This window comes from Fusarium sambucinum, chromosome I, assembly GCF_050947815.1.
Source record: "Fusarium sambucinum isolate potato_lamoka chromosome I, whole genome shotgun sequence".
NCBI lineage: Eukaryota > Fungi > Ascomycota > Sordariomycetes > Hypocreales > Nectriaceae > Fusarium > Fusarium sambucinum.
The window spans coordinates 10,118,829-10,140,763 of NC_139294.1; the positions used below are offsets into that span (position 1 = coordinate 10,118,829).

The following is a 21,935-nucleotide window of genomic DNA, read 5'->3' on the forward strand; positions in this document are numbered from 1 at the left end:
CTAGCCCCTAGCTTCATAGGAGCATCACACCAAGCATAATCTAAGCGCAGAAGCCATGCAACTTCTATGAGATAGGTAATGTGAGGTCTAGCAGTGTATGGTGCTTTACTATACCGATTTGACATGCTTGTCTCCACAGACTAGCCATAACTCCTCTTGACAGTAGCCGTTGTCCATATTGCCGACGGGTATGATTCAATGCTTGAGAAATTATACGTCAGAGGCAGGCATTGTGCTTCAGAGCAATGGCAATCAATCGAGCGTGACGTTCCAGTCACATTTGACTCGGCTGGATCACAAGCTCCGAACCGTCTTAATAAAGCAATGTGGCTCTCTCGCATAGCAAGCGACAATATGACATGTCACACTAGCGGGTAGCCGGTGAGGCTCACCCAGAAACACCAGTCTCTCCAGGTACTGCGTCTGGACCAAAGAAACCTGGGGGCTTGGGGGGCTGCCCTACGAATAGAGCATCACTGTGCTAGTCCGAGGATGCCGTACAATAACCGTTGACATCCTGGCCCGTGCTAGGTTGAGAGGCATCTGGTTTGATCGAGATGATGTGTTGGAACAGGCGCTTTTTGATAAAAGCCACGCCTGCCACGATCCCAGTGATGGTTTTCATTGTCTGTAATTTCAAGCTGGCCCAATAAAACCTGGCCAGTGGTTCGCCCGTTGCGCCTCTCATGGCGTACTTGCGCCCGCCATAGGCCAAAGGTTGCACGCCTCGTAGCGTTTACGTCGATTGAATGGAATACTGTTGGGACACGGTAGGGCAGACAAGACATCAAGCAGTGTGTGGTGATCAGCGGGTTAACAGTGGATCGTATCTCTACAAGGAGAGTTTTAGATAGGAGATTAGCTCAAGCGGACAATACCAAAGCTCGATCTTAACTCTTGGCCGTCATTCCCGGCACCCTTGTTATCCTAGTTCGAATATGTTGAGTTGTAGCTCTCAAGCTAGAGTCGGGTACGATCTGTAATAAGGGATTTAAAACGAAACAAGACCTCTGGATAACTAGGGAGTTGTTGATTTTGGGTTTATTTGGTGGTAGTTTGCTCATCAGAGTGGAGTCATGTTATATTGAAAAAGATTGTACCTGCTCCTTCTTCAAGGAACAAATGTTTTGTCAGCCTTCACATGCCTTTTATCCAATGGGAATGCTGAAGGCATGGCAGTGTGAGTAGCTCTTGCCAACAATAAACCTCACCCTCGAGGCACGTGTATTGACTCTGGCCAGGAACGATGTAAGCCGGGTACTGTACCTGCCCTGGTTAAGCGTACCTGCACCAGCACTTGGAACAAGGCCTGGGCCCCTCACAATCCGGAGACATATCAGCACAAAGAAAATGGCATAAAACTAGCCTTTTGCGGATTCCCTTTAAGCATACTTTGCATCCAACACAAAGAAGGCCACGCTATGGTGCAGAATACCTTGTTGGCCCATAGCCAATTCTTCAAGTCGTTGCCATCCCGCAACCCGACACCTTGGGTCGGAAACTGACCATCTCGATCTTGGAATCGTCTACTAATAAAGGGTCGTCCGAAGTGAGGCTTACGTGTTGGCTACAACAAAATGCATTGCACAACGTGCACTCTGATACCAGAACCGTGTCTCTGGGCCCTCTTTGTAGACCATTCCAGGCGTTGCAGCCGTGGTGTTGGTTTACACAAGAGACGGGCCTCTGGGCCCAAACGATACTCTAGAACCCTTTCAGTTACAAAAAGATAGCATGCAGGGGATTCTCCATAGAAATGAGAAATCTCTTGCTTGATCAGTAATTAACCACCATTACTGGTAGATCTTGTTCCGAGTGTCAGATAGAGGAGACAGAGCAAAAGTTCTAGTCAGCATGGAGACAGTCGAGATGGACTTGATTTCAAACCAAGTGGCGCAATGATATGCAGCAAGGCAACCATGTTGGACTCGCAATGCAATGTCATGATGTCGTTGAGAGGGCTTGCTCTCTGCAATCGTAGCTGGCTGCCAAGATCAATACAGATCCAAACCAGTCGGAGCTCCGTCATAGAATTATGATATGTCGCCTTGCAGGGGTAGGCGAACCGGATATTATGGGATTTAGTTTCAATGATACTCTGTACTTATCGGCGTACTGAGAAAGTCCTGGTAGGCAAAGATTACGAGCAGGCCAAGCCTTTCACGACTCGATAACCATGGCTCAAACTTTCAAGATTTGCAAAGAAAATCCCACGAGTAGTTGTCCTGGAGCTCCTACTAAACCTCCTGACTCGTTAATCAATCGTGGAACCAATCTTCGGTACCGAGACATGGAGGTTTGGGGACTTCGGACGAGCAACTTACAAGAGTTTAGCGCTCCATGTTAGACCCGGAGACAGGCCAGGCTGCCCCTAGAAGTCCGACGCCCAGTGACGCGAAGGAGTTAGAGTGGCCGTACTACAGTAGTTTCAGGTATCAAATTAACTGTAAGTGCACAGAACACAAGTAGTCAGTGATCGGGGATCTAGGTTAGCTGACCATAGGATGGGGATTCTCCAAAGTTTTGAGGCTCTTTTGGCTTTAAACAACAGGCGTGTCGAATGAAGGGCGGAAGTCTGTAGATCCGATCATCTGTGGGGGTATAGCCGGTACAAAGAAAAGATGCGATTGGACATAAACACAAGATTTAGCACCTGTCCACGGCTCACTGCCCTACGGGGGTGATCTAGGGGATCTAGCGGGGGCTTCGTTGCTAGTGTCAGAGACCTACGGAGTAGAGATGGTTTCTTTCGTCTGAATGCTTTCCTGTCTTGGACTCAGTACAAGTTTTTGGTCATGGCAGGCATCAAAGCAAAGCATTCCAAAAGAGATGACCGGGGTCTATGCAAACGGGACCTTGCATCGGATCACGGGCCTGTACCTAAAGAGGATGCATTACTTTTTCAAGACAAGAAACATGATTTGAACTTGTACGATTAAATTACCAGAATCAATCAATCATCCCAACACCACAAGGTAGGGGGCCTGTCTACATGTGCAGATGTGGCACTATGATTCGAATATGAGCGAAACACCGACCCTTTGAAGGTGAAGGGGCTTGGAGGGGGTCTCATTGTCAGGGTGGCTTGCGTAGATACATATATACTTTGCTTCGTCTGCTTATTCACGAAACGTAGAATAATATTGACTGGGAACAATAAGAGACAGGTTTTATCCCCCCCCCCCCCCCCCCCCAAGGTCGTTTCCCGCGTGGTAGTGTAGACGCTGATGCCAGTCAGTGGTCTATCCTTGAGCTGAGAAATGTCGAGTCATCGGTAATTATCCAAGTTCAACTAATAACGGTCAGCTGAACTTGAGTTCAGGGGGGTTCAAATTGAAGGGGACCTTGAGGAAGCTGAAGTGATTCAACAAAGATGAGATCTGCAGTGGAAAGGCAAAGTCCACTACTACTACTGACTGACATCCCGACAGACTGGACTGTGGTATTACCGAAGCGACGACTCCTCTGTGATGCAAGGGCTGTTTTGATTTGATTTGAGTCAAGAGGCGTGTGTGGAAATAAGAAAGAGATAAAAAGAGTTAGCTTAGACTAGACTCAAGTCACCCTTGCAAACCTGGGATGGAAGCGACATGGGCTGATGTGCATTGCATTCATCCATGTAACCTGCCAAGGAGCTACACATTCGTAGATGAACCAATAAACAAGCATCAACAGGACACAGTTCCACTTACACCACAACTTTGGATCACCCTTGGACACGCTGTCGGGTTTAGAGACCCGGCTCTCGGTACAAACACTGCATCCAAAAGGCCCAGAAGGGGGCTTGATTGCTCCGGCAGGACGGGCGCACTTGATAAGTTGGGACGGGACGCCTTCAGAGGAGAAAGCATCAGCATCAGAGACAAGACCCAGTCTAGCCCAGCCCAGCTCAGGCCATAGTAAAACAGAAACAAAGAATACCAGCCCTTGCTTCTTCTCTTTATGGGCGGTGTGAAAAAGCAAGGAACGGTAACACTACTCTACACTACGTTAGCAGAAAAAATAAAGGCCTACCATCCTGTCGGATTATCAAGCTCGATATGTCCTAGATAGCCTATAGCACCAAAACTACCTGTTACTATTACTACTCGGCGTTCCTCTTTACCACTAAACCTAACGATGCTAGTGCCTACCACCACCAGACTCTACTTACATCCTACTCCACCCCAGTAATGAAGCGGCGTCAACGCCTGGTTCTTCTTCCACCTTAGTTAGCGCAACGCGGATGCCTTCATATTACTTAGGTCGACCTGTTCGCCCCTGCTCTTTCCTGGTTGTTTCTATCTTTGCTTCTACCTCTATTCCCATCTCTACCAACCATTCATCATTCACCATCTCCATTTTTCTTCAATCAATCATTCAACCACTCTATCTCTGTCTCTTTCAACCTTGATGGGGCAGGTCATCTCCAGCCTTTAGCTCGAGCCATGTGCGAGCCTCACACAGCACGTCACCAGAGAAATACAGAGGCAACACAACAACAACAAGATATCACTGCGTCCACTTCCATCACAAACACAACAATGTCTTCCGAAAAAGCGACATCGACACATTCGCCATTATCACCACCAGGCTCACCATCAACCAAGAAAATCCAGCCCCAATCAATTGATGTCCTTGCATCTCAACTCGGCAGCTCATCTCTAAGTCAATACAACCACGACAATCATACTCCAAACATACCGGAATCAGCTCTCTCGCCTATCTCATTACCTGACGATGATGTCGTCAACGTCTCCTCAATGCTCTCTCAGTACCCTAGGTCAATGGAGATTGATGCCGACCATGACAGCAACATGGCGACATTCCAAAACAACTCCACCCCAGAGAAACAGACAATCCCCACGACCTCTATAAATACGCCTTTCGCTCCCCTTTCGCCCATTGCCGTCGATCCCACTGCGCTTGCCGAAGTCCCAGCAAATATCGCAACTTCAATGTACACACCTAATGCTTTTGGTGGCTTCGAAGTAGATGAAGGATACTGCGAAGATGATGACGACTTCTCGTGGCTTCCATCAGTAGCGTCGCTAAGAGCGGCTAGTACGCCAGATGGGGTTAAGAAGCGTTATGACTTGGGTTATAGGAGATCAGTTGATGCTGCAAGTCGCTGCCGCAACACCATACACAGTGTCCCACGTATGCGACGGCGTGATAAGAAGAGGAGCAAACATTCTCAGTCGACCGCAGGGTCTCTGCGGTCACGCTCCGATTCCCAAGCGTCCTCAATGGTTGCGGCACAATAGAGCATTTCTGCATTGCCTTAGTCGCTGGCGTTTTTGGTGCACGCTGGCGGCATGGCCGATACTCTCGACCCGCTTAGAAGGGCTGGACTACGACACGGCGGCGTTAACATTATATGAGCATTTACATGAGCGAGGCAACCGCCCTTTCGGGACATAACCATGGATGATCGGGCTACGGCGTTTTTTCTTATTTTCTTCAGATGTATTGAGATTTAGACTGGTTATTTGGTCGTTTGTTTATTATTTTTTGGGAGTTTCACAGCTTGGCGTATGGGAATCACGACAAGGAGCATATTTTGTTTTATCAAGGATCATGTACAAAGGCGTTTGAACTCGGGTATGCTTGGAAGACAGAACTAGCATGAGGCGCGTCACGACAGGAGAATCCCGGGCCAGGGTTCAAGGGTCCAAGGGTCTGGGCCAGGAAGCCGGGATGACCACACATTACACTGCATCAATTGTGCGACCGAAGGTCAGTGTGTTAGTATTAGTATCATCTTGTATTTTAGCAGAGCATCACACAACGTTGGGTCTTGATGATGAATACCGGCGACATCTCCAGAATGGCAATGGAATGAATACAACAAAGATGCGGAAAGTCACGCAAAACATCAAGCAAGTATCATGTGAAAGAGTTCAATCTCAAGTGGTGACGGCATAGAAGCAGTAGATTTTTACTCTATCAAGTCAAGAATGAAGTTTGTATAGGTAGGGAAAATGGGTGTAGACGGCTCGATTTTGCTAGGACCCTTCTTCGGGGTGACTCGTAAACTTTATCGGGACACACGGCTGGCTGATTTGAAGCCATCACCAACCGGGCCGGGCGGGTTATCCACTGACAAATCAATCAAGTGATCATGTCCAACATTCTTGAGATAGAAAGCCGGCAATGGCGCCTTGATTTCACCCGAAATCCTGTTTACTCTCGTCCTCTTTTTTTTGTGCCGTCGCACCATATCCACATATCCCGTCAGTCCATCCACCATCACATCGTACGACCCGTCCATAGATGAATAAGCTAGCTATTATGATGTGTAGTATTTATCAATTTACAGTAAAGTCTAGTCAATAGCGAAAAGCTTCAGACTCGAAAAAGAAAGGTTTCATCGGCCCAGATGGTCTGGGCACGTAAAAAGAGAAAGAGAGAGAGAGAGAGAGAGAGAGAGAGAGAAAAACGATGTGGATAACGGCGAATGCCAAATTCAAATTCAGGTAATTTAATGAGGCCATGACAAAGTGATTCTATCTGGACGGGATAACAAGACTTGACTCAACAAAAAGGGAAGAGAATTTCATTGTTTACTATGAGACGTTGATGAGGTGATGAGAACAAGACATTTAAATGGTAAAGAAACAGAAAAAGAACATTCTTGACATAAGACAAGTTTACTATTTCAATTGTTTTTAATTGATAACCTAGATACAGTTTGTATACGGGTCGATCGGAGTATACGAGATCTCTTAGGTAGTCTAGTTACTGTCGCAATGACTTTCTTTTCCCAAGTGGAGAGAGATGGAGATGGAGGGGCCGGGACTGTCAGATCTGGATGATCTTCCTCCCCCCCAGTCTAGGCCCCTGTAAAAGTATGCAATGCAACCATTTTGGCTGCCGGCTGCAAGGTACAGGACAGGGTCCCTAAGATCCAGGGCAGGCACAGGGCATTTGAATGAGGTCAGGGCCCGATGCAACTGTAAGTAGGTACCCGTCGTCCCCTCAGTAAAAAGCTTGAGCTCCATCTATCATCTGTGATGGAATCATTCACGGTTGTGATGCGCAAAGTGATGCAATATCAACAACCAAGATCTTCGCTTAGACGTCATCATGTCAATCATTTACTCGTCAATCTCTCCTGTCAATCACTACAAGCTCTGTGAGATCTTCAGGCAAACGCTCGCTCTTCACCAACCAGGCCCAACTCAAAGCCCCTCCCCTCCCTCCTTTCAAGCCATGCCTCTCAACTCAACTCAACTCTCGGCTACTCATCAAATCAAACGTTCCCATACAAAGTGCAAACTTCAAGAGAAAACTACCCACCCTGGGCTAACGTAGGTACACCCGTAAACTCTACCTTAGCCCGCCCCCAGCGCCTCTGCCTCTCTACCTCTAGTCCCAAGTGGCTTCGGCCATCTAGATCATCACCACCTGTCCGATGTCAGGGGGTGTCCAGGTATAATGCCCAAGGTTGCTTAATATGTACATAACTCTTTGTTCAAAGCTGTCAGAAATAACCACTGAAAACCCTGTCATATTCTTCATCCTCATCTTCTAGATATAGAAACATTTCCTTGTAATCAATCAACATGTGTCGCACAAAGGGATCGTCCCTTTTTTATTCCCATCTAGAATGGACAAAGGGAGGGGGGTCAAATCATCGGTTCATGACACGAGAGCCATTCTCAATGGAATGCTCCTTCATAGCGCCGTGCATTCCTCCCGTTGTCGCACCCAAACTGCTTCGCCCAAGTGACAACGCAACGCAACGCAACGCAGGTCAGAACAGAGCAGAGCAGCGCAACGGTCTCGTTGCTGAGCCAGAATGAATTCATAGTCCTCTCAACTCGCCAATCTTGCTTCATGTTGCCGTCTTGTCCGTCAAATTCGCTGTTAGTAAAGTCATCAAAGACCAGACCGTCCTTGTTTTCACCCTCGTCGTGTCTCGCCCGTTTCTCTGGTGCCCGTTACTGGCTTGTCCGTTGCTCCATTGACTTGACTTTGACCATCTCCACGCCTTGCCAGGTCTCGTTCGCTTACCGGCCGAGTCTCTTGTTGCTCGTCTTGAACTTTGTTTTGCTGCCTCTGACTGGCTCCAGCCTATCGCCTCTCTTCTCGCTATCACTCAAAGGCCCAAGGCTCCTTCATTTCATTCCCTCCGCTGCCATTCTTTTGGCTCTCATTTCATTCATGCCATCAACTTCAACTTCGACATCTTCGTCGCCTTCATCAACATTCTCAGCAAGCCCACGGTGACTCGTTTGGCTGACCACGCCTCCATTGCCACCTTACTCAACTTCACCCAGTGTAGCCGAACAACAGTGCAATATACCAATGGCATCCTGGACGCTGCCCTATCGGGTCGAGGCTGTCGACCGCGACCCGGGCTTCTACTGGCAGGAAATCGAAGACGGACAACATAACGATGGATCAGCCGACTTTTTTGGCCAGTTTATCAACTTTGACAGCGAAATCTCATCCTCCATGGCCGACACTCACGGTCTGCCCAGCTTGGCCGATGGACTCATACTTGGCCACCCTTCCGAGTCTACCGCGTCTGCCTCGTCGGGCGTTTCGACAACTGAAGATGAGTTTGACTTATTTTCTTGTAGCTCTCAAGTCGACACGACAGTCCCCTCTCAGCCTGGATCATCAGTTGCACCCGGCGCAATGCATGATGTTGATCCACGTAGTCTCGCACTCGCGAACAGCAGTGGGCTGATTGTAGAGAAGCATTCCATAGCACCCCGGGTCTCTATGTCGGACCCAGAACTACCTCGAGTTGATGGTATCTCACTTCAGTCTTCTCCTGGCAGACGGGTACCTGTTTCGCAACCATCATCACCGACACCTCCCAACACCATGACTAGGAAATCCAACAAATTTGTCGAAGCACTCTCCTCAACGATTCGAAAAGCCAGTAAACTCCGAAAGCCCAGAAAGCCCATCGCCATGGACCGTCCGGGATCTCCGACCATGGACAACCCCCCTCGTGCGTTAAGACTTCAGCATCACGAGTATAATGGAAACGACGCATTCCCTCCGTCGCCAACATGCGGACCGGATAGCACGAACTTTGTTCACGGGTTTTGCGACGATCCCTTTGATGAAATCCCTCAGCAGCATCCTAACAACAACCTCCGTTTCTTAAACACCAACGGTATTCACACACCAGCAGAGTCTCCGGGAGTTAAGGCTGAGCCTGGCATGTACCAACCTGAGATGGCAGGACAAGTCCCTCATCCAGCTTGGCAGCATCAGCAACACCCGCACGCACACCCGCATCCCCATCCTCACCACTCACAGGCACATGCCCACCCTCACCCTCATCCCTATCAACAAACAGTTGCTGGCCACCCTCACCAACAGCCTGTCGCGGTTGTGGGTTCGGCACCCGAAACTTGGCCGGGACATGAGTACATGGCTCAGAACGCTCATCAAAGTGGATGGTGGGATCTGAATCTCCTTAACCAGAATGGCGAGTATGTTGTCGTTGACCCCCAACAACAAAAGAACGCCAGCCTCAACCTTGCCATGCATGCCCAGCACGCCGAGTTGCCGTACGAATATCAAGTTCACGATCCCAACTCGGCAGGCCTCATGATTCACATGCCACAGCCGCGCAACGCTTCTGCGCCTGCTCATGACCTCGCGCTCAACGCTCAAACTTACCTTCCGCCGCCGCCCATCCCACCAACCACGGAGCGACACCGCCCGCCACGAGCGCCGTCCTCTGGAGCTCGACACTTGTCATGCTCTCCAATCCGCAAGACTCGGCAGCCATCAATTCCGCCAACGCCTACCACGGCGCACTCACGCCACAGCTCCAACGGGTCCGTTGCGTCGGCCCGCAGCGCCTCGGGTCGGGGTATGGTACCTGGCACTCCCACTGCCATGCGTAAACAACGACGATCCCGGGACTCCAGCGGCGGCAGCGTAGGCGACATCGGCTTCGTCAACTTTACTCCCAGTGACGGAGGTCTCCTCATGACAGGTGTTGCGCCGAGCGGTAGTTCCAAGACCAAAGCGCGACGAGAACGTGAGGCGATGGAACGAAGGCGACGATTGAGCGAAGCAGCCATGAAAGCGGTACAAGCAGCAGGAGGCGACGTCGACAAGCTGATGGAACAGGGATTTGCCTTTTAACCCCTCAATCATTTCTTACTTTTGGTTCCTGGTTCCTGCATAAGACGTATGTGGCTGCCGGGACTTCCCGCCATGATTTTCAATCTGCGACTTCGCATTTCATATGGAAAATCAGCAACAAAGATTCAATGATGCAAGATGAAGTTCAAATGAGGGGAAATAAATGTGCAGCACTCGAGTGGCACGTGGAAAGCTCCAAAGTGGCAGGCGCAAAGGTTCAGGTGGTGGTGAAGTGAGACAATCTCCAACCGAGCTAAGAATTCGACGGCGTTGAAAGGGGACCACACACTTACACCACATCTCATCTCACCACACACCACATCACGACAACAAACGATATCACCAATTGGACGACAGATTTTCTTTTTCCTCCTCTGTCAAATTCCTATTATTACAAGACGACGACGGCGTTTACAAAAATATTCTTTCACTCTCTTTCTCTCTTAACCTTATTCAGAGCCTTTGTGCGCTACCTCTCTTCTTTCAAAATCAACCCTTCCCTCAATCTATTTATTCACTTTGTTCCCATCTTTTTCCATCTCCCAACTACTACGGCAAACTGTCCAGAGACATCATTGGTCTCTTGTCTTTCTCAATGTTCATCTCTCTATCTCTGTCTGTTCCCTATATACCATTCTTGCTGTATCATTAGTCATACCATAAGACCTATTACACGGTCTTTATTTTTTTTTCTTCATCTTTATATCTCACAGCCTCTCGTTTTAAAACACAAAGCCTTGTTCTTTTCCTGAGTCATGGAGTAATCGTTGTATTTGTAAAGGAAGGATGGGAGTGGACGGCGGCTGGGTATTCGGTGTTTCCCCTCTCAACATCCCGGTTGTTGCGAAGAGGGCGTCAATAGGAATGGGTGGCAGGTATCCAATTGCTGCAAAGTCTGGTTTGGCAACGCAGCCAAGTAGGTAGATTCAGGCTTCAAAAGTGAATTACTCTCCGTGGCCGACCTGGAGATCACAATCGCTTAAAAGACCTTTTCCATAGACACAATAAACAAACCTACACACAAGAAACTATCCCTCATAGCCACTAGATCTCATAAACAACCCCATCATTCAAGAAATATTTCCAATAGAGTATGCATGTAGTTATTGTAATCTTGTTTTTAATTTGGGTAACGGTGAGAGACAATATGTCCCATTACCACGACTTGTTCAAGTCGTAGCATGATTCCCGGATATCGGATATAAACTGGTCACTGAGTAGCCTCAGTTCAGTATAAAAAAAAGCACATTCCTCATCCCTTCCCAATACTGTTTATATATACAAAGCAAACACTCGTAAGAGTACTAGGATTTCGATAATCGCCAACGCCAAGTCTCGTTGCAGACACCATCGTCATGCTTCCGACAAAAGAACCATCCAAGAAAAAAGGGAAAACAAACAAAGAAATAAAGCACGATCTTAGCGTGGGTGGGTAATGTTGATTACTGGCTGCGAGCCCGGAGCTCACTCGCGTCATCCACAGCAGAAATCCTGAAGGCTTTGTCTGCTGGGCCAGCCTCGCATAGACTAAGCTGCGTGAAATGCAAAGTCTACCCCCTTAAGAATAGTCTAGGTATAAGCTCTCGTGAGATAAAATAAAAAGGTAAATTCCTCTAGAGTTAAATCAATTAGTGCTCGTAACCAGCACCGCGCTGCCAAGGACTGAAGAAGAGTTAGTCAGAGTCATATAGTGTATAGTGATTTGTAAAAGCTTACCTGGCATTGTTTTGTGACCTGTAACCGCCAGGGCTATTGTTGTCTGCCGACCTTTGTTGAGACAGGTTTGAGTTTGACTGCTGATAAGGGTTTGGTGACGCGGTGCGGAAGGGGCTTGATGGTCGCCCATCAGCGGGAAAGAGTGGCATGGCCGGGTTCACAGGAGAGCGAGGAGGTGCGTCGCCCCTTTGGAACGATGCTTGAGACTGGTTGTTGGCCTCAGCTCGTCTCGCCAAGCTCTCGGATGAAACTGAGTCCTCTTCGTCCAGGTCAAGATGCTTGTTGTAGCCAGACTTGTCACCGCGAGCAGTGGCTGCAAGAGCGTCGAGCTCAGTGGTAGCGTTGACTTGGGTCTGTGACTTCATGAAAGAGGCACGATCGTCGGCCATAAATTGGTATCGAGCATCTGGGTTCTTGCGGAAGAACACCAAAGCCGTCGAGACAATAAGCATAAGAAGCAGGATAAGAGCAAATGAGGCGTTCAAAACGAACAGAACCACACCGACAACACCAACAACAATCTTAGGTAGGCCAAAGACATTAGAGAAGATAAGAAGGAAAATAGCGTTAATGAAGTTGATGGCAGCAATGGCGATGTTGAATGAGTTGGTGGGCTTGTCCATCCAAGGTCGGAGTACAGAAGCGGCAATCAAGAAACCGACTTCAATAATGATGAAGCCGACAGCCTGTGTGATGTCGCTCTTCTGAGCCAAACCTACAAACATGGCCTTGACCAAAGTGTAAATAAGGACAGGAACGATGAAGTAATAGGCAGAGGCTCGGAACTGAACGTAGAGGAAACCCCACTTGTTAAGAGCTTGAGGATCAGAGAACAGAATGTAAGCAGGGTTTCGGTGCATGGCAACAGAGCGGCGAGCGATGCGGATGACCTTGCTGGCGCCCCAGCCGAGGGTAAATGCCATTCCGAGGATGAAGAAAACAGCAAGGACAACCTCAGCAGGTGAATCCTGCTGAGTAAACTCCCACAAGCAAAGGATGGCCATCTGAGGGAAACCGATGAGGGTCAAACGGAAGAGAATACCCTTAAGGACGGTAAGCCAGCCGTTACGGAACTCGAGGAACTTGTCCTGGGCCATCCACCTCTGACGGGCGCAGAGCTCGCAGATACCCTTGAATAAGAGAATGGCCAGGCAGGTGATAACCACGAAAATGCAGAAGAAAGTGAGACCTGTCATGAACAAGTTGGTGGTTTCGATTCTGGACTTGAAGGCAACTCGCTGAATACCGTACACAACATAAGTTCCGTCCTCGGTCTGGATGTTGGCACGCTTGGCAAGAGCACCTGCGGCATTGCCAACCGGCTCAGTGATACCTCGAGGCATCATTGCGGCACTGCGCTTGAAGAGGTCGATGCTGGTGGAAGCAAGATCCAAGCTTCGCTTCTGTACTTGCACTGAGACCTGGCGGACGTTGTAAAGAATTGACTCGGGTGTACCACCGGTTGCTCGTTGGTACCAGGTGAAAATGTCTTGCATAAAGCCAACGCGAATAATACCCATAGACCACTGGAAATCTTGTGTCCACGACGAGACAATTGGGGGAAGTCCGACACTGGTGAGTCCAAGAATAGCTTGAGCCTGGAAGTAACCAAACAGGGAGAGCGAGTTAGAAGCAACATGGGCAGCCGTGTTCGCGTGGCCAACCCCGGAAACGATGGCAGAAGAAATCAGACCAAGTCCAGCAATGATGGCGGTAGCCCACTTGACACCCTTTAGATCAACTGTCTTTCCGTTGGAGAAATCGGCCTCGACACATGCAACACTCTCGCCAGTATCCGACATGTTGACGTAAACACGAACAGTAGCATCAAGATCAGGAATGTTGTAGGCGATTCCAGGCACTTGCGCGAGATTCTCTTTGCCTACGGGCAGGTTAAATTTGAAGGGAATCTTTCCAGAAACCATAGGACATAGACCAGCAAGGTTAATTGAGCATGGATCGACAGTCTGCTGGAGGAACTGATACCCATAAGCCGAGAGTCGAATGTCGAATTTGACTTTGCCTTGAATAGACGACGTTGCCACGGCCTTGACGTAGGCGGAACCGTTGTTTGGTGTCAAAGCGACGTTGAAAAGTGTGGCTTTGAATCCGTTGTCCTTTTGGCAACTGTTGAGGGAGTTGGAGTAGAGAATCTTCTCACCCGAGACGGGCGATGCCAGAGCAGCCATCGTGGCGATGACCGCCAATGGCTTCATGATGCAAGACCACATCGTGACGACCACTATTTCCAGGAGTTGCGATTATTATGGCCAGCGATCGAGTCGGAACGTTCGGTCGGAAGATGGTTGTCGTTGTTTGTGCGAACCAGCCAGTTCTTAAACAGTCGAAACTATGTGAATCCAAAGGCGGTTAATCAACTAACAGTCGGCGAAAGCGGTAGCCGTTGGCTTTTAGAGTGCGTGAGGTTATTCTTTGAATAGACTTTGGATTTGATGGCAAGCGAGTGAGGCCACGGAAATTGGCGAATTACGAACGGAATAAGGCGAAAGAAGAGACAAAGAAAGAAGTAAAAAATATTTAATAGCGAAAGGTCGAGGCGAGAATCGTCTCAGCGACGAGGCGTGGCTGGTATAAGCAGCTTTGGTCGTCTCGTCGTCGTCAAATGAGTTTGGCTTCTGCCGTTGTCGCGGATGATGAATGAAATGGGTTTGTTGTGTGGGGGGGAGTCGGGAGGGAAAAGGAAGACCAGCGGCAGCAGACTAAGGGAGGGAAGGAGTAGAAAGAAGTGTAAGGTAGGGGAAGGTTAGAAGGAAGGCAAGGGAAGGATCCAAACCTCAAGGGAGGGATGGGGAACCTGAACCTGGTAGCAGTGGAGGAAGCAGGTACAACCTGCAATGGTGAAGGGACCATATTAACGGCAAGTACCTGGGTGAGTAGTAAATTGATCCAATGCACGCGCGGTTCGGTGCCAGCCCAGCCCAGCCCAGCCCAAGCCTACGGTGGGTTTGTCGCTGTCCACTCACTGAACTTGGAGGGAAACAAGGGGGCGGGTGGTCACTCTCACGGGTGCGAACGCGGTGAAGCGGGGACTAGAGTGACAATAATAGGTTTAGTTTAGTCGTGGGCTTGTGTGTGATAGGGGAGTCATGAATTATGCGAACGTGCTTTGTCTCTTGCCTTTCAAGACATTTCTTTCTAATGTTTCTGAGAGACAGAGAAAGAGTTATTTTTTGCTTCTAGTGAGTACAGAATGCTGCAACCACAAGGGTAACAATTCAAGGTAATGCGAGACACAGTAAGCGCAAATACGGTGCTGATGGAGTTTTGTCGCCTACACAATTCGCTATTTCGTATATCATGGATGTACCGTGGGTAGCCTGGGCTTCCGTAGATTAAAACCTGGAGGCTGTGCAGGTACCTGGAATGTAGCCAAGTTCTGGGCCAAGTGCAAGTCAATGACACGGATGCTTGGCCCGGCATGGGGTGACGATCTCGTATCGACTCTTAACAGCATGTACTTTGTGGGCACCTCAGCGGCGACAACCCCTGGAAGACGATGTCCTAATTTTGCTACCCTTCCGTGTATATCACATACGGAGTACGAAGGCCTGGAAGGATGTGACATGGGAAAGGATGTCTCGGGCTGCCCACAACACACATCATCTAGTGAGTCGAAATCCGAGGATTACGATTTAATACGTTGCAAGAGTCCCATTGTTTACTGTAGATCTTGGCACAAGCTTGTACAACAGTTCTGGAGTGCCGATGCAGATCAACAGAGAGGCTGGCCGTTGGCAAGTCTGCAGAGTGACAGCGACATACAAAAAAAAAACAAGGAAGGCCGGGACTTTTCAAGGCATCATTCATACATTGATTGATCTGAGGTATAAACAGACGATTTTGGCAGTGGAAAACAACAGCATTCCCGGTTTTGGTGGTTTAACCTGCAGTAGTGTTGCCAGACTTTATGTCAACGACTCAATAAACAGGTCGCGTGGTTGGTCCATACAGTATTTGCATGATGGCGCCAATTAAGCCGGCCAAAAGCCAAGACCTGGGCAACAACAGACGGTACTTTGATTGTATTGCAACAATACCAAGGGAAAAATAACAAACTCTATTTACAACGAAAGGCAGACAAGTGTTGTGCATCACGATACTATCCGGATGTTACGTCCCGTTGCCATCTCGCATTGTCACGTCACAGGTCGCGACTTGTTTAATTTAATTAATCGAGGCTTGCACTGCCCCCTTCTCCTTCTTTGACCCCCCCCCCCTCTAGCTATCACTTAGACTCTCTGGGCTTTATTTGGTTGCTGACTCTGTAACGCTGCCGAAGTCCGAATCCAAAAGGGGCCCTTGCTCAGGTCCATCCATTTCAGGTCTGTCGAGCTTATTAGACTAGACTACCGTCAGGCCACCAAAAGACGAGACGACGATGGATTCTTTCAAAGCAACAACACGTAGGAATGAATTGCGATAGGCAAAGAAAAGAGGCTGTGTTGCCAAAGTACTCTCACATCGTGTCTTGGTTATTCTTGGACAATTTCTTGGACGTCCTTGGTATTTCAAAACAAACGCAATACGAACTCATTGGCTGTGCTACTCTCGGCATGCCCGCTAGGTTTGACAAGACGAAAAATCTTGCATGAATCTAGTAATGTGCTCACTATTAGCACAATGGGGAATGTTATCAATAGAAGCTCTGAAACACAAAAGAGTTGTTGTACTTGGTTTGTTTTACATGAATCGCTTACTACCAAGCTCAAGATGGATCAATCAATCAACAACACAAGCCAAGTACAGCATTTTGAGTTGTCGATAGACTTTGAGAGATCTAATCTCCATGATGATGCCAAGACTCGCGTTCTTCTTCACACTCCGCTACTATGGAGTACCCAAGCTCAGTTGCAGCGGTGATTCGACATTGACAGCCAACATCCCTGGCGGTGAGTAACAAAGAGAAAGAAATGGCTTTTCATTAGAATAATTCGCTTCGGATGATATTATGCTATAGCTATGGCTTGATGTTTGCCGGAATATACCTCGAAAAAAGTAAAGCTGCCGCGACTCCCGTTCTATTTTCAGCCCCAAAACAACAATTGAGTTTCAACTCCAACCGTCACCGCCGCACATCGACCAACTCTTATTAACTAGTTAACCCGTCGTAGGAAGTTTCACAAACAATATTCATCCTCCTCCTCCCATTGGACATCTCTCTCGATCTCTTGACATTCCTGATCTCCAACATCCCCGACCCCTCACAGCCTCGATATTCAGGGGCACGCATTCCAACAGCCAATAGCACTTCACTTTGCATCGTAAGCGCGTAAGGACACACGCACACAGAGAGATTAAAGCACGTCAAAGGGGGGGCTGATCTCACCTCTAGAAGTGAAAAAAGGCGGATATAGTCCACTAGAGAAAAATGTCAGAGACATTGTGACTGGACAATTGATACACATCTCAAACATAAGCGTCGAATGCCATCGAGCGGAGTATGGACGCGTCAACTCGAAACCCACCAAGTAGAAACTTTACTGAGTATGATCGACGGGTCCCTTCTCCATCCACATTCATGGCTTTTGTTGCTCAGCACGTGTCAGAGACGAGAGCAAGCGAACTGTTTGAAATCGTTACCATTCCGGTTCATCATCTTCCGAGTCTCATTTCACGTTTCGCTCGTCGCATACCTCACAAGAGGCCGACTCCCTCACGTTTCAGAATCGTATCTCTATAACTGCAAAGAAATTCCAGAAGCATCAAAACTAAAGCATAAAATTTCCCTGTCAATGCCAGACATCTAATTTACTGAACGCCAATCCTAAACCCATCTGAATGCTGTCTGATGTCAAAATCTGCCTATAGATCGTCATGCGCAGATCTGTTACCCATAATCATTAAAAAACCATACAAGTGCCGACCGATGCATTGCGCAACGTCTGGACTACAGCACGTCCCATTGCGCGTTCCACGGATTGTTCATCGTCGTGTAATCAACGCCGTGCTTGTATGAACTCGTCAACTCCTCTTGATCCACTCCACAATGTGTTTGTCCATCTCTTCCTGTAAACCAACCCAATCCGTATGTCTTTCCATCATCCAACTTCTTCGCCATATCCGTGTTGCTGAGCTTGGAGGTGCCCACGAAATTATACAACATCTTGCTCTGGTGAATAAAGGCCAAAATCGACGCAATCGTGTTGGGCTGTCGCGGCAGAAAAGGGTGACGTCGTCGAAAGAAAACCATGTTTGCAACGACAAACATGTATAACAATATGAACAGCGTGGAGCCAAGGGTAATGTAAAACGAGCGCACCGTCTCTTGTCCAGAATTAAACATCTTCTTGTCTTCATCGTCCTTGTCTTTCCATCCCTTGTCAAGATGCAGACCATATCCCACGATAAAGTCTTGTCCGTCTACTGTGGCAAGACTGGTCACGAGAATCGTAAGGAACTCGGCCATGACAGACCCGAATCCTACCAAAAACACCACAAAGTGTCCGTTCAAAAGCGCCCGTGAAGGCATATAAGCGAAAGGCAACGCTGTGTAATCAAGGGTAAGAGTCTTCGAATGCGCATGTCGCTTGGAAAGGATATAGTAAGGCTCCATCATGCGCACCGATGTCTCCATGGCTCCCCAACACAGCTTGAGAATAACAGCTAACGCCGTGACAACCCAAGCAGCCTTGTCTGTAATAACTCGGGCGGACGTAAAGAGGAGGATCGGAATCAAGGCTGCGAAAAGAATCAACCCGATTATAAAAGGGATACATCCCATCGGTCGCAGCATCAGGGGATGTGGGTGCTCTGAGAGATGAGCTGCGTCATCCTGCTCTTTATCTGTTTCGACTTTCGCACTTGTGCCCTCGTAGGGTGCGAGAGAAGAGTTTCTCAGCATATACCGCCGACGCTTCAGCTTCTGGTGAATATCCTTATGTTTAGCCGTATCCATATCTTTGAAATCCATCAAAACATGGCTTACAACGGCCATGCTTGCAAGGCCAGCGATACCTCTCACATCAGCAAGCAGACCAGATCGTCGTGTTTGCAGCACGTAGAGGAGACCACAGCCCATGAGCGCGCAAAACGATAGGACCACAGTCAAAAGTCGGGACCACATCGCTGCCACAAAGATTTCCTTCACGCCGTCGGGCTTTTCCATACGCTCCTTGCGAGTCGGTGTCAGTAAAATAGACGCAGCTGCACACGTAGGCACGAGCGAGACAGCCATAATCGATGCAAACGAAGACAAAGCCACCGCATAGTGGCCCAGCTTGATTGCGCGGAAAGGCCGCCAGAAGCTGAAGCTTGTAACATAGTCGGCGTTGATAGATTTTGAGGCCAATGCGCCCTGTTGCTTGGATAGTTGGTAGAAGGCCTCCAAGCGACGGACTTCGAAATCGGTAAACTGCCAGAAAACACCAAAGGTGACCGCAACAACCGTTGGCAGAAACTTGACTGCAAAGTAAACAAACGCGTCTATGTCCTTGGGCTCTTTGAATGAGATAATAGGCTCCTTGTGAAATCTTTGGAACAAGTATTCCTGTACAACAGCCAGAACAACAGATATGATGATCAACAGCGTCAAGTACGGCCATCGCATTGTAGGCGGTTTCCAGTTCGGTTGAGGGTAAAACACCTCTGTCTTGCCCTCCTTGACTGGAAAAGTTGATCGGCGGAAATCATTGGATGCGACGGTGCTGAGTCCTTCGATACTGCTCAAGTCTGCGCCTGGATTCTCTTCCAATATTACTTCAATCACTTCTCCTTTCCGGTTAGCTTCATCCTGGCCCCTCTGTCGAATTGTCTCGGCTCGGCCCATACGTGAGGGCTGGTTGCGCCGGGAGAGGGATCGCGAAAGACTGCGCTGGACAGTTACGGGGTTTGCTGACAGAAGCTCGTCGTCCCTCATCTTAACATCCGCGTGGAAGCCTTGACCCAATCCTCCGGTTAACATCCCATTGGCCTCCTTTTCCTGTAGCTTCTTGATAAAATCCTCATCGTGCGAGGTCATCGGTCCTAGCGCAGCACTAACATCGAAACCAGGAGAAACATCGTCGTCCTCGTCCTCGTCCTCTTTTATCCGGTTGTAGCGACTGGAGTAACCCATTGAGGCTACGCCTCCGAGCAATGATAGGTCGTATGCTTCTTCATTGTCGCCTTCCTCGGGAATTGTTCGTCCAAGTGATGAACCATAGGCAGACATGCGCTTACCCCTAGATGGGAGCCGTGAAGGTGGTGGCCCAGCTGCTGATACAGGCGCGTAAGATCCTCCAGCGCCGTTGTAGCCAAACGACGTAGACCATCCAGAACCAGGAGAATATGAGTGCCCATCATTTTCGGGTTGGGGCGGACTTTGGTAACCAGCATGAGAGGCGAGCGAGACCATGGATTCGCGACCGTGGAGGGGAGGGTGTACCGTAGGATCGTATGGATTGTCGTCGGGATAAAGTGACATTGCAGAGACGCGATGGCTCAAAGGCACCTGGCTCGTCGCGGGTCTTTGCGATACAGCGGCAGAGCCAGAGGGATGATATGGCTCATAAGGGTGGAAGGGCTCTTCAGCCCGGTCATCTCGATATGCCATGTTGTTGCGCAACTCTTGACATTGTCAAGCAGTTGTATGATATTATTCAGGGTACTAAGATTGAGCTCTGGGCCAGCGTAAGATAACCGTTTCAACTTTGCCGAGGTGGATTGCTCATAGAAGGGTAGGTAAGTGTTCGGTAGTAGCAACGGGTAGTGGGCGCCTGGGGCACCGAATTAGATACGCTGAAGGCGGGCCGAGGCGAGTTCTAGGGATGGTCGATCGAAGGATTTGAAAAGGATTTCGGTTATCGAGCGAGAATAAAAGAGCGATATATCGATGCAAGCGAATGATAAAAAGAGACGCAAGGCAGACAGACAAGATGAAGAGAAGAGAGAAGGAATGGAAGAAGCCAAATGACCCTTGAGTGAAATGGGTTGGAAAGAAAGCTTCAGCCGTTCAGCCATGAACCAGCGAATGCTTCCGATAACAACCTACCATGGAAGGTAAACATGAGCTAACGCTCGCTAGGCTCCAGCTCCAAGCCTCAGAGGGGCCAAATGCCTAGACTAGCATCTTCATAGGGCTGGAGGCCTGGTCTGTTCCTAGGAAACTGGGGTCTTCCCCATGCCGTGCATTGCAAGTTTAGACTTAGACTTTATTCAACTGCCGTCTTCACGCCTCTCAATACAGGATTCACACTTTCATGCAATCTGGTAGCAAATGGTCTGTCATACAAAGAGTATTAAACTCCCACTTAAGCGCCTCAAACGTCTAGCGGCTATCTTCTTTGAGATACCATTGCGACGATGGATGTCTTTCTTTGATCCAGCTGCAGCTACGCTCTGGTTTGCATGCGAGAGCCAAGGTTCCAGGACACACATCCAATCAGCCTTCACAGGCGGCCTCCTTGACTCACTCTCCCCAAATAGTCTGGTCAACTATTTGGTATGGACACTGTATACGAGAGACATGTAAGGACAGCTGGGGCTTCAGCTTCAAGCCTCGCATGTTGGGACTGAGTCTAGAGGAACGCCTTATTCTTAGCCACCGGAGAACTCCACAAGACGTCTGTCCTTTTCAACAAAACTCAAACACTTGTTAGTTTTTGGCTTTTCTATTTTGTCCCTTGTTGAAGACGGGAACAGGCGAAGGGGCACGGTGCCTCTCACGGTCATGTGCAGTGAATCCTGCAGAGATGGGTTATTGCTGCAGTGCAACCCTACAACATCGTACCCCATGGGAACCAAACACTCCCACTACTGTGGTAAACTGTAACGGCACGTAACCACACTCACATCCGGTTGAGGCCTGTCATGGATTTGTTCTGTCTTTTCCCTGCCATGAGCTGAAAATGGCAGGATTCAAAGTGCATGCATATAGTACTGGTGGCTGTGGGTGGTTTACAAATAAAGCTTACACTTGTTGGTGTTACCGAATTTAGATACATACAGCTTACGGATACAGGTACCAAACAGACCAATTAGATGTTTGATTGCATGCCCTGTCGATCAAGCAAACAGTGACAGATCAAAGTTGTGTAATGTAGTGCGAAACGTTGCCGTCAATACCTCTACGGAAACAGTTTCAGTGAGCAACGCGACATGTTTGGCTCTCCATAAGA

General features: G+C 48.7%; 4 protein-coding genes across 4 annotated transcripts; 2 read left to right on the top strand and 2 right to left on the bottom strand.

Annotated features, from left to right (window-relative positions):
• Nucleotides 1-4,523: 4,523 nt before the first annotated feature.
• Nucleotides 4,524-5,246, top strand: FSST1_005993 (uncharacterized protein; the record flags this gene model as incomplete). Its single annotated transcript, XM_083232319.1, has 1 exon — nt 4,524-5,246. The coding sequence occupies one exon, from the start codon at nt 4,524-4,526 to the stop codon at nt 5,244-5,246; it is 723 nt and encodes a 240-aa protein (XP_083089423.1).
• A 3,046-nt stretch (nt 5,247-8,292) lies between these two features.
• Nucleotides 8,293-10,104, top strand: FSST1_005994 (uncharacterized protein; the record flags this gene model as incomplete). Its single annotated transcript, XM_083232321.1, has 1 exon — nt 8,293-10,104. One exon carries the CDS (start codon nt 8,293-8,295, stop codon nt 10,102-10,104), a length of 1,812 nt encoding a protein of 603 aa, XP_083089424.1.
• A 1,628-nt stretch (nt 10,105-11,732) lies between these two features.
• FSST1_005995 (transient receptor potential ion channel family protein) lies at nt 11,733-14,051 on the bottom strand (the record flags this gene model as incomplete). The annotated part of the gene is made up of 2 exons (XM_083232322.1): nt 11,733-11,766; nt 11,821-14,051. 2 exons carry the CDS (start codon nt 14,049-14,051, stop codon nt 11,733-11,735), a joined length of 2,265 nt encoding a protein of 754 aa, XP_083089425.1.
• A 3,677-nt stretch (nt 14,052-17,728) lies between these two features.
• On the bottom strand, nt 17,729-20,371 carry FSST1_005996 (DUF3433 domain-containing protein; the record flags this gene model as incomplete). The annotated part of the gene is made up of 1 exon (XM_083232323.1): nt 17,729-20,371. The coding sequence occupies one exon, from the start codon at nt 20,369-20,371 to the stop codon at nt 17,729-17,731; it is 2,643 nt and encodes an 880-aa protein (XP_083089426.1).
• Between the last annotated feature and the right edge of the window lie 1,564 nt (nt 20,372-21,935).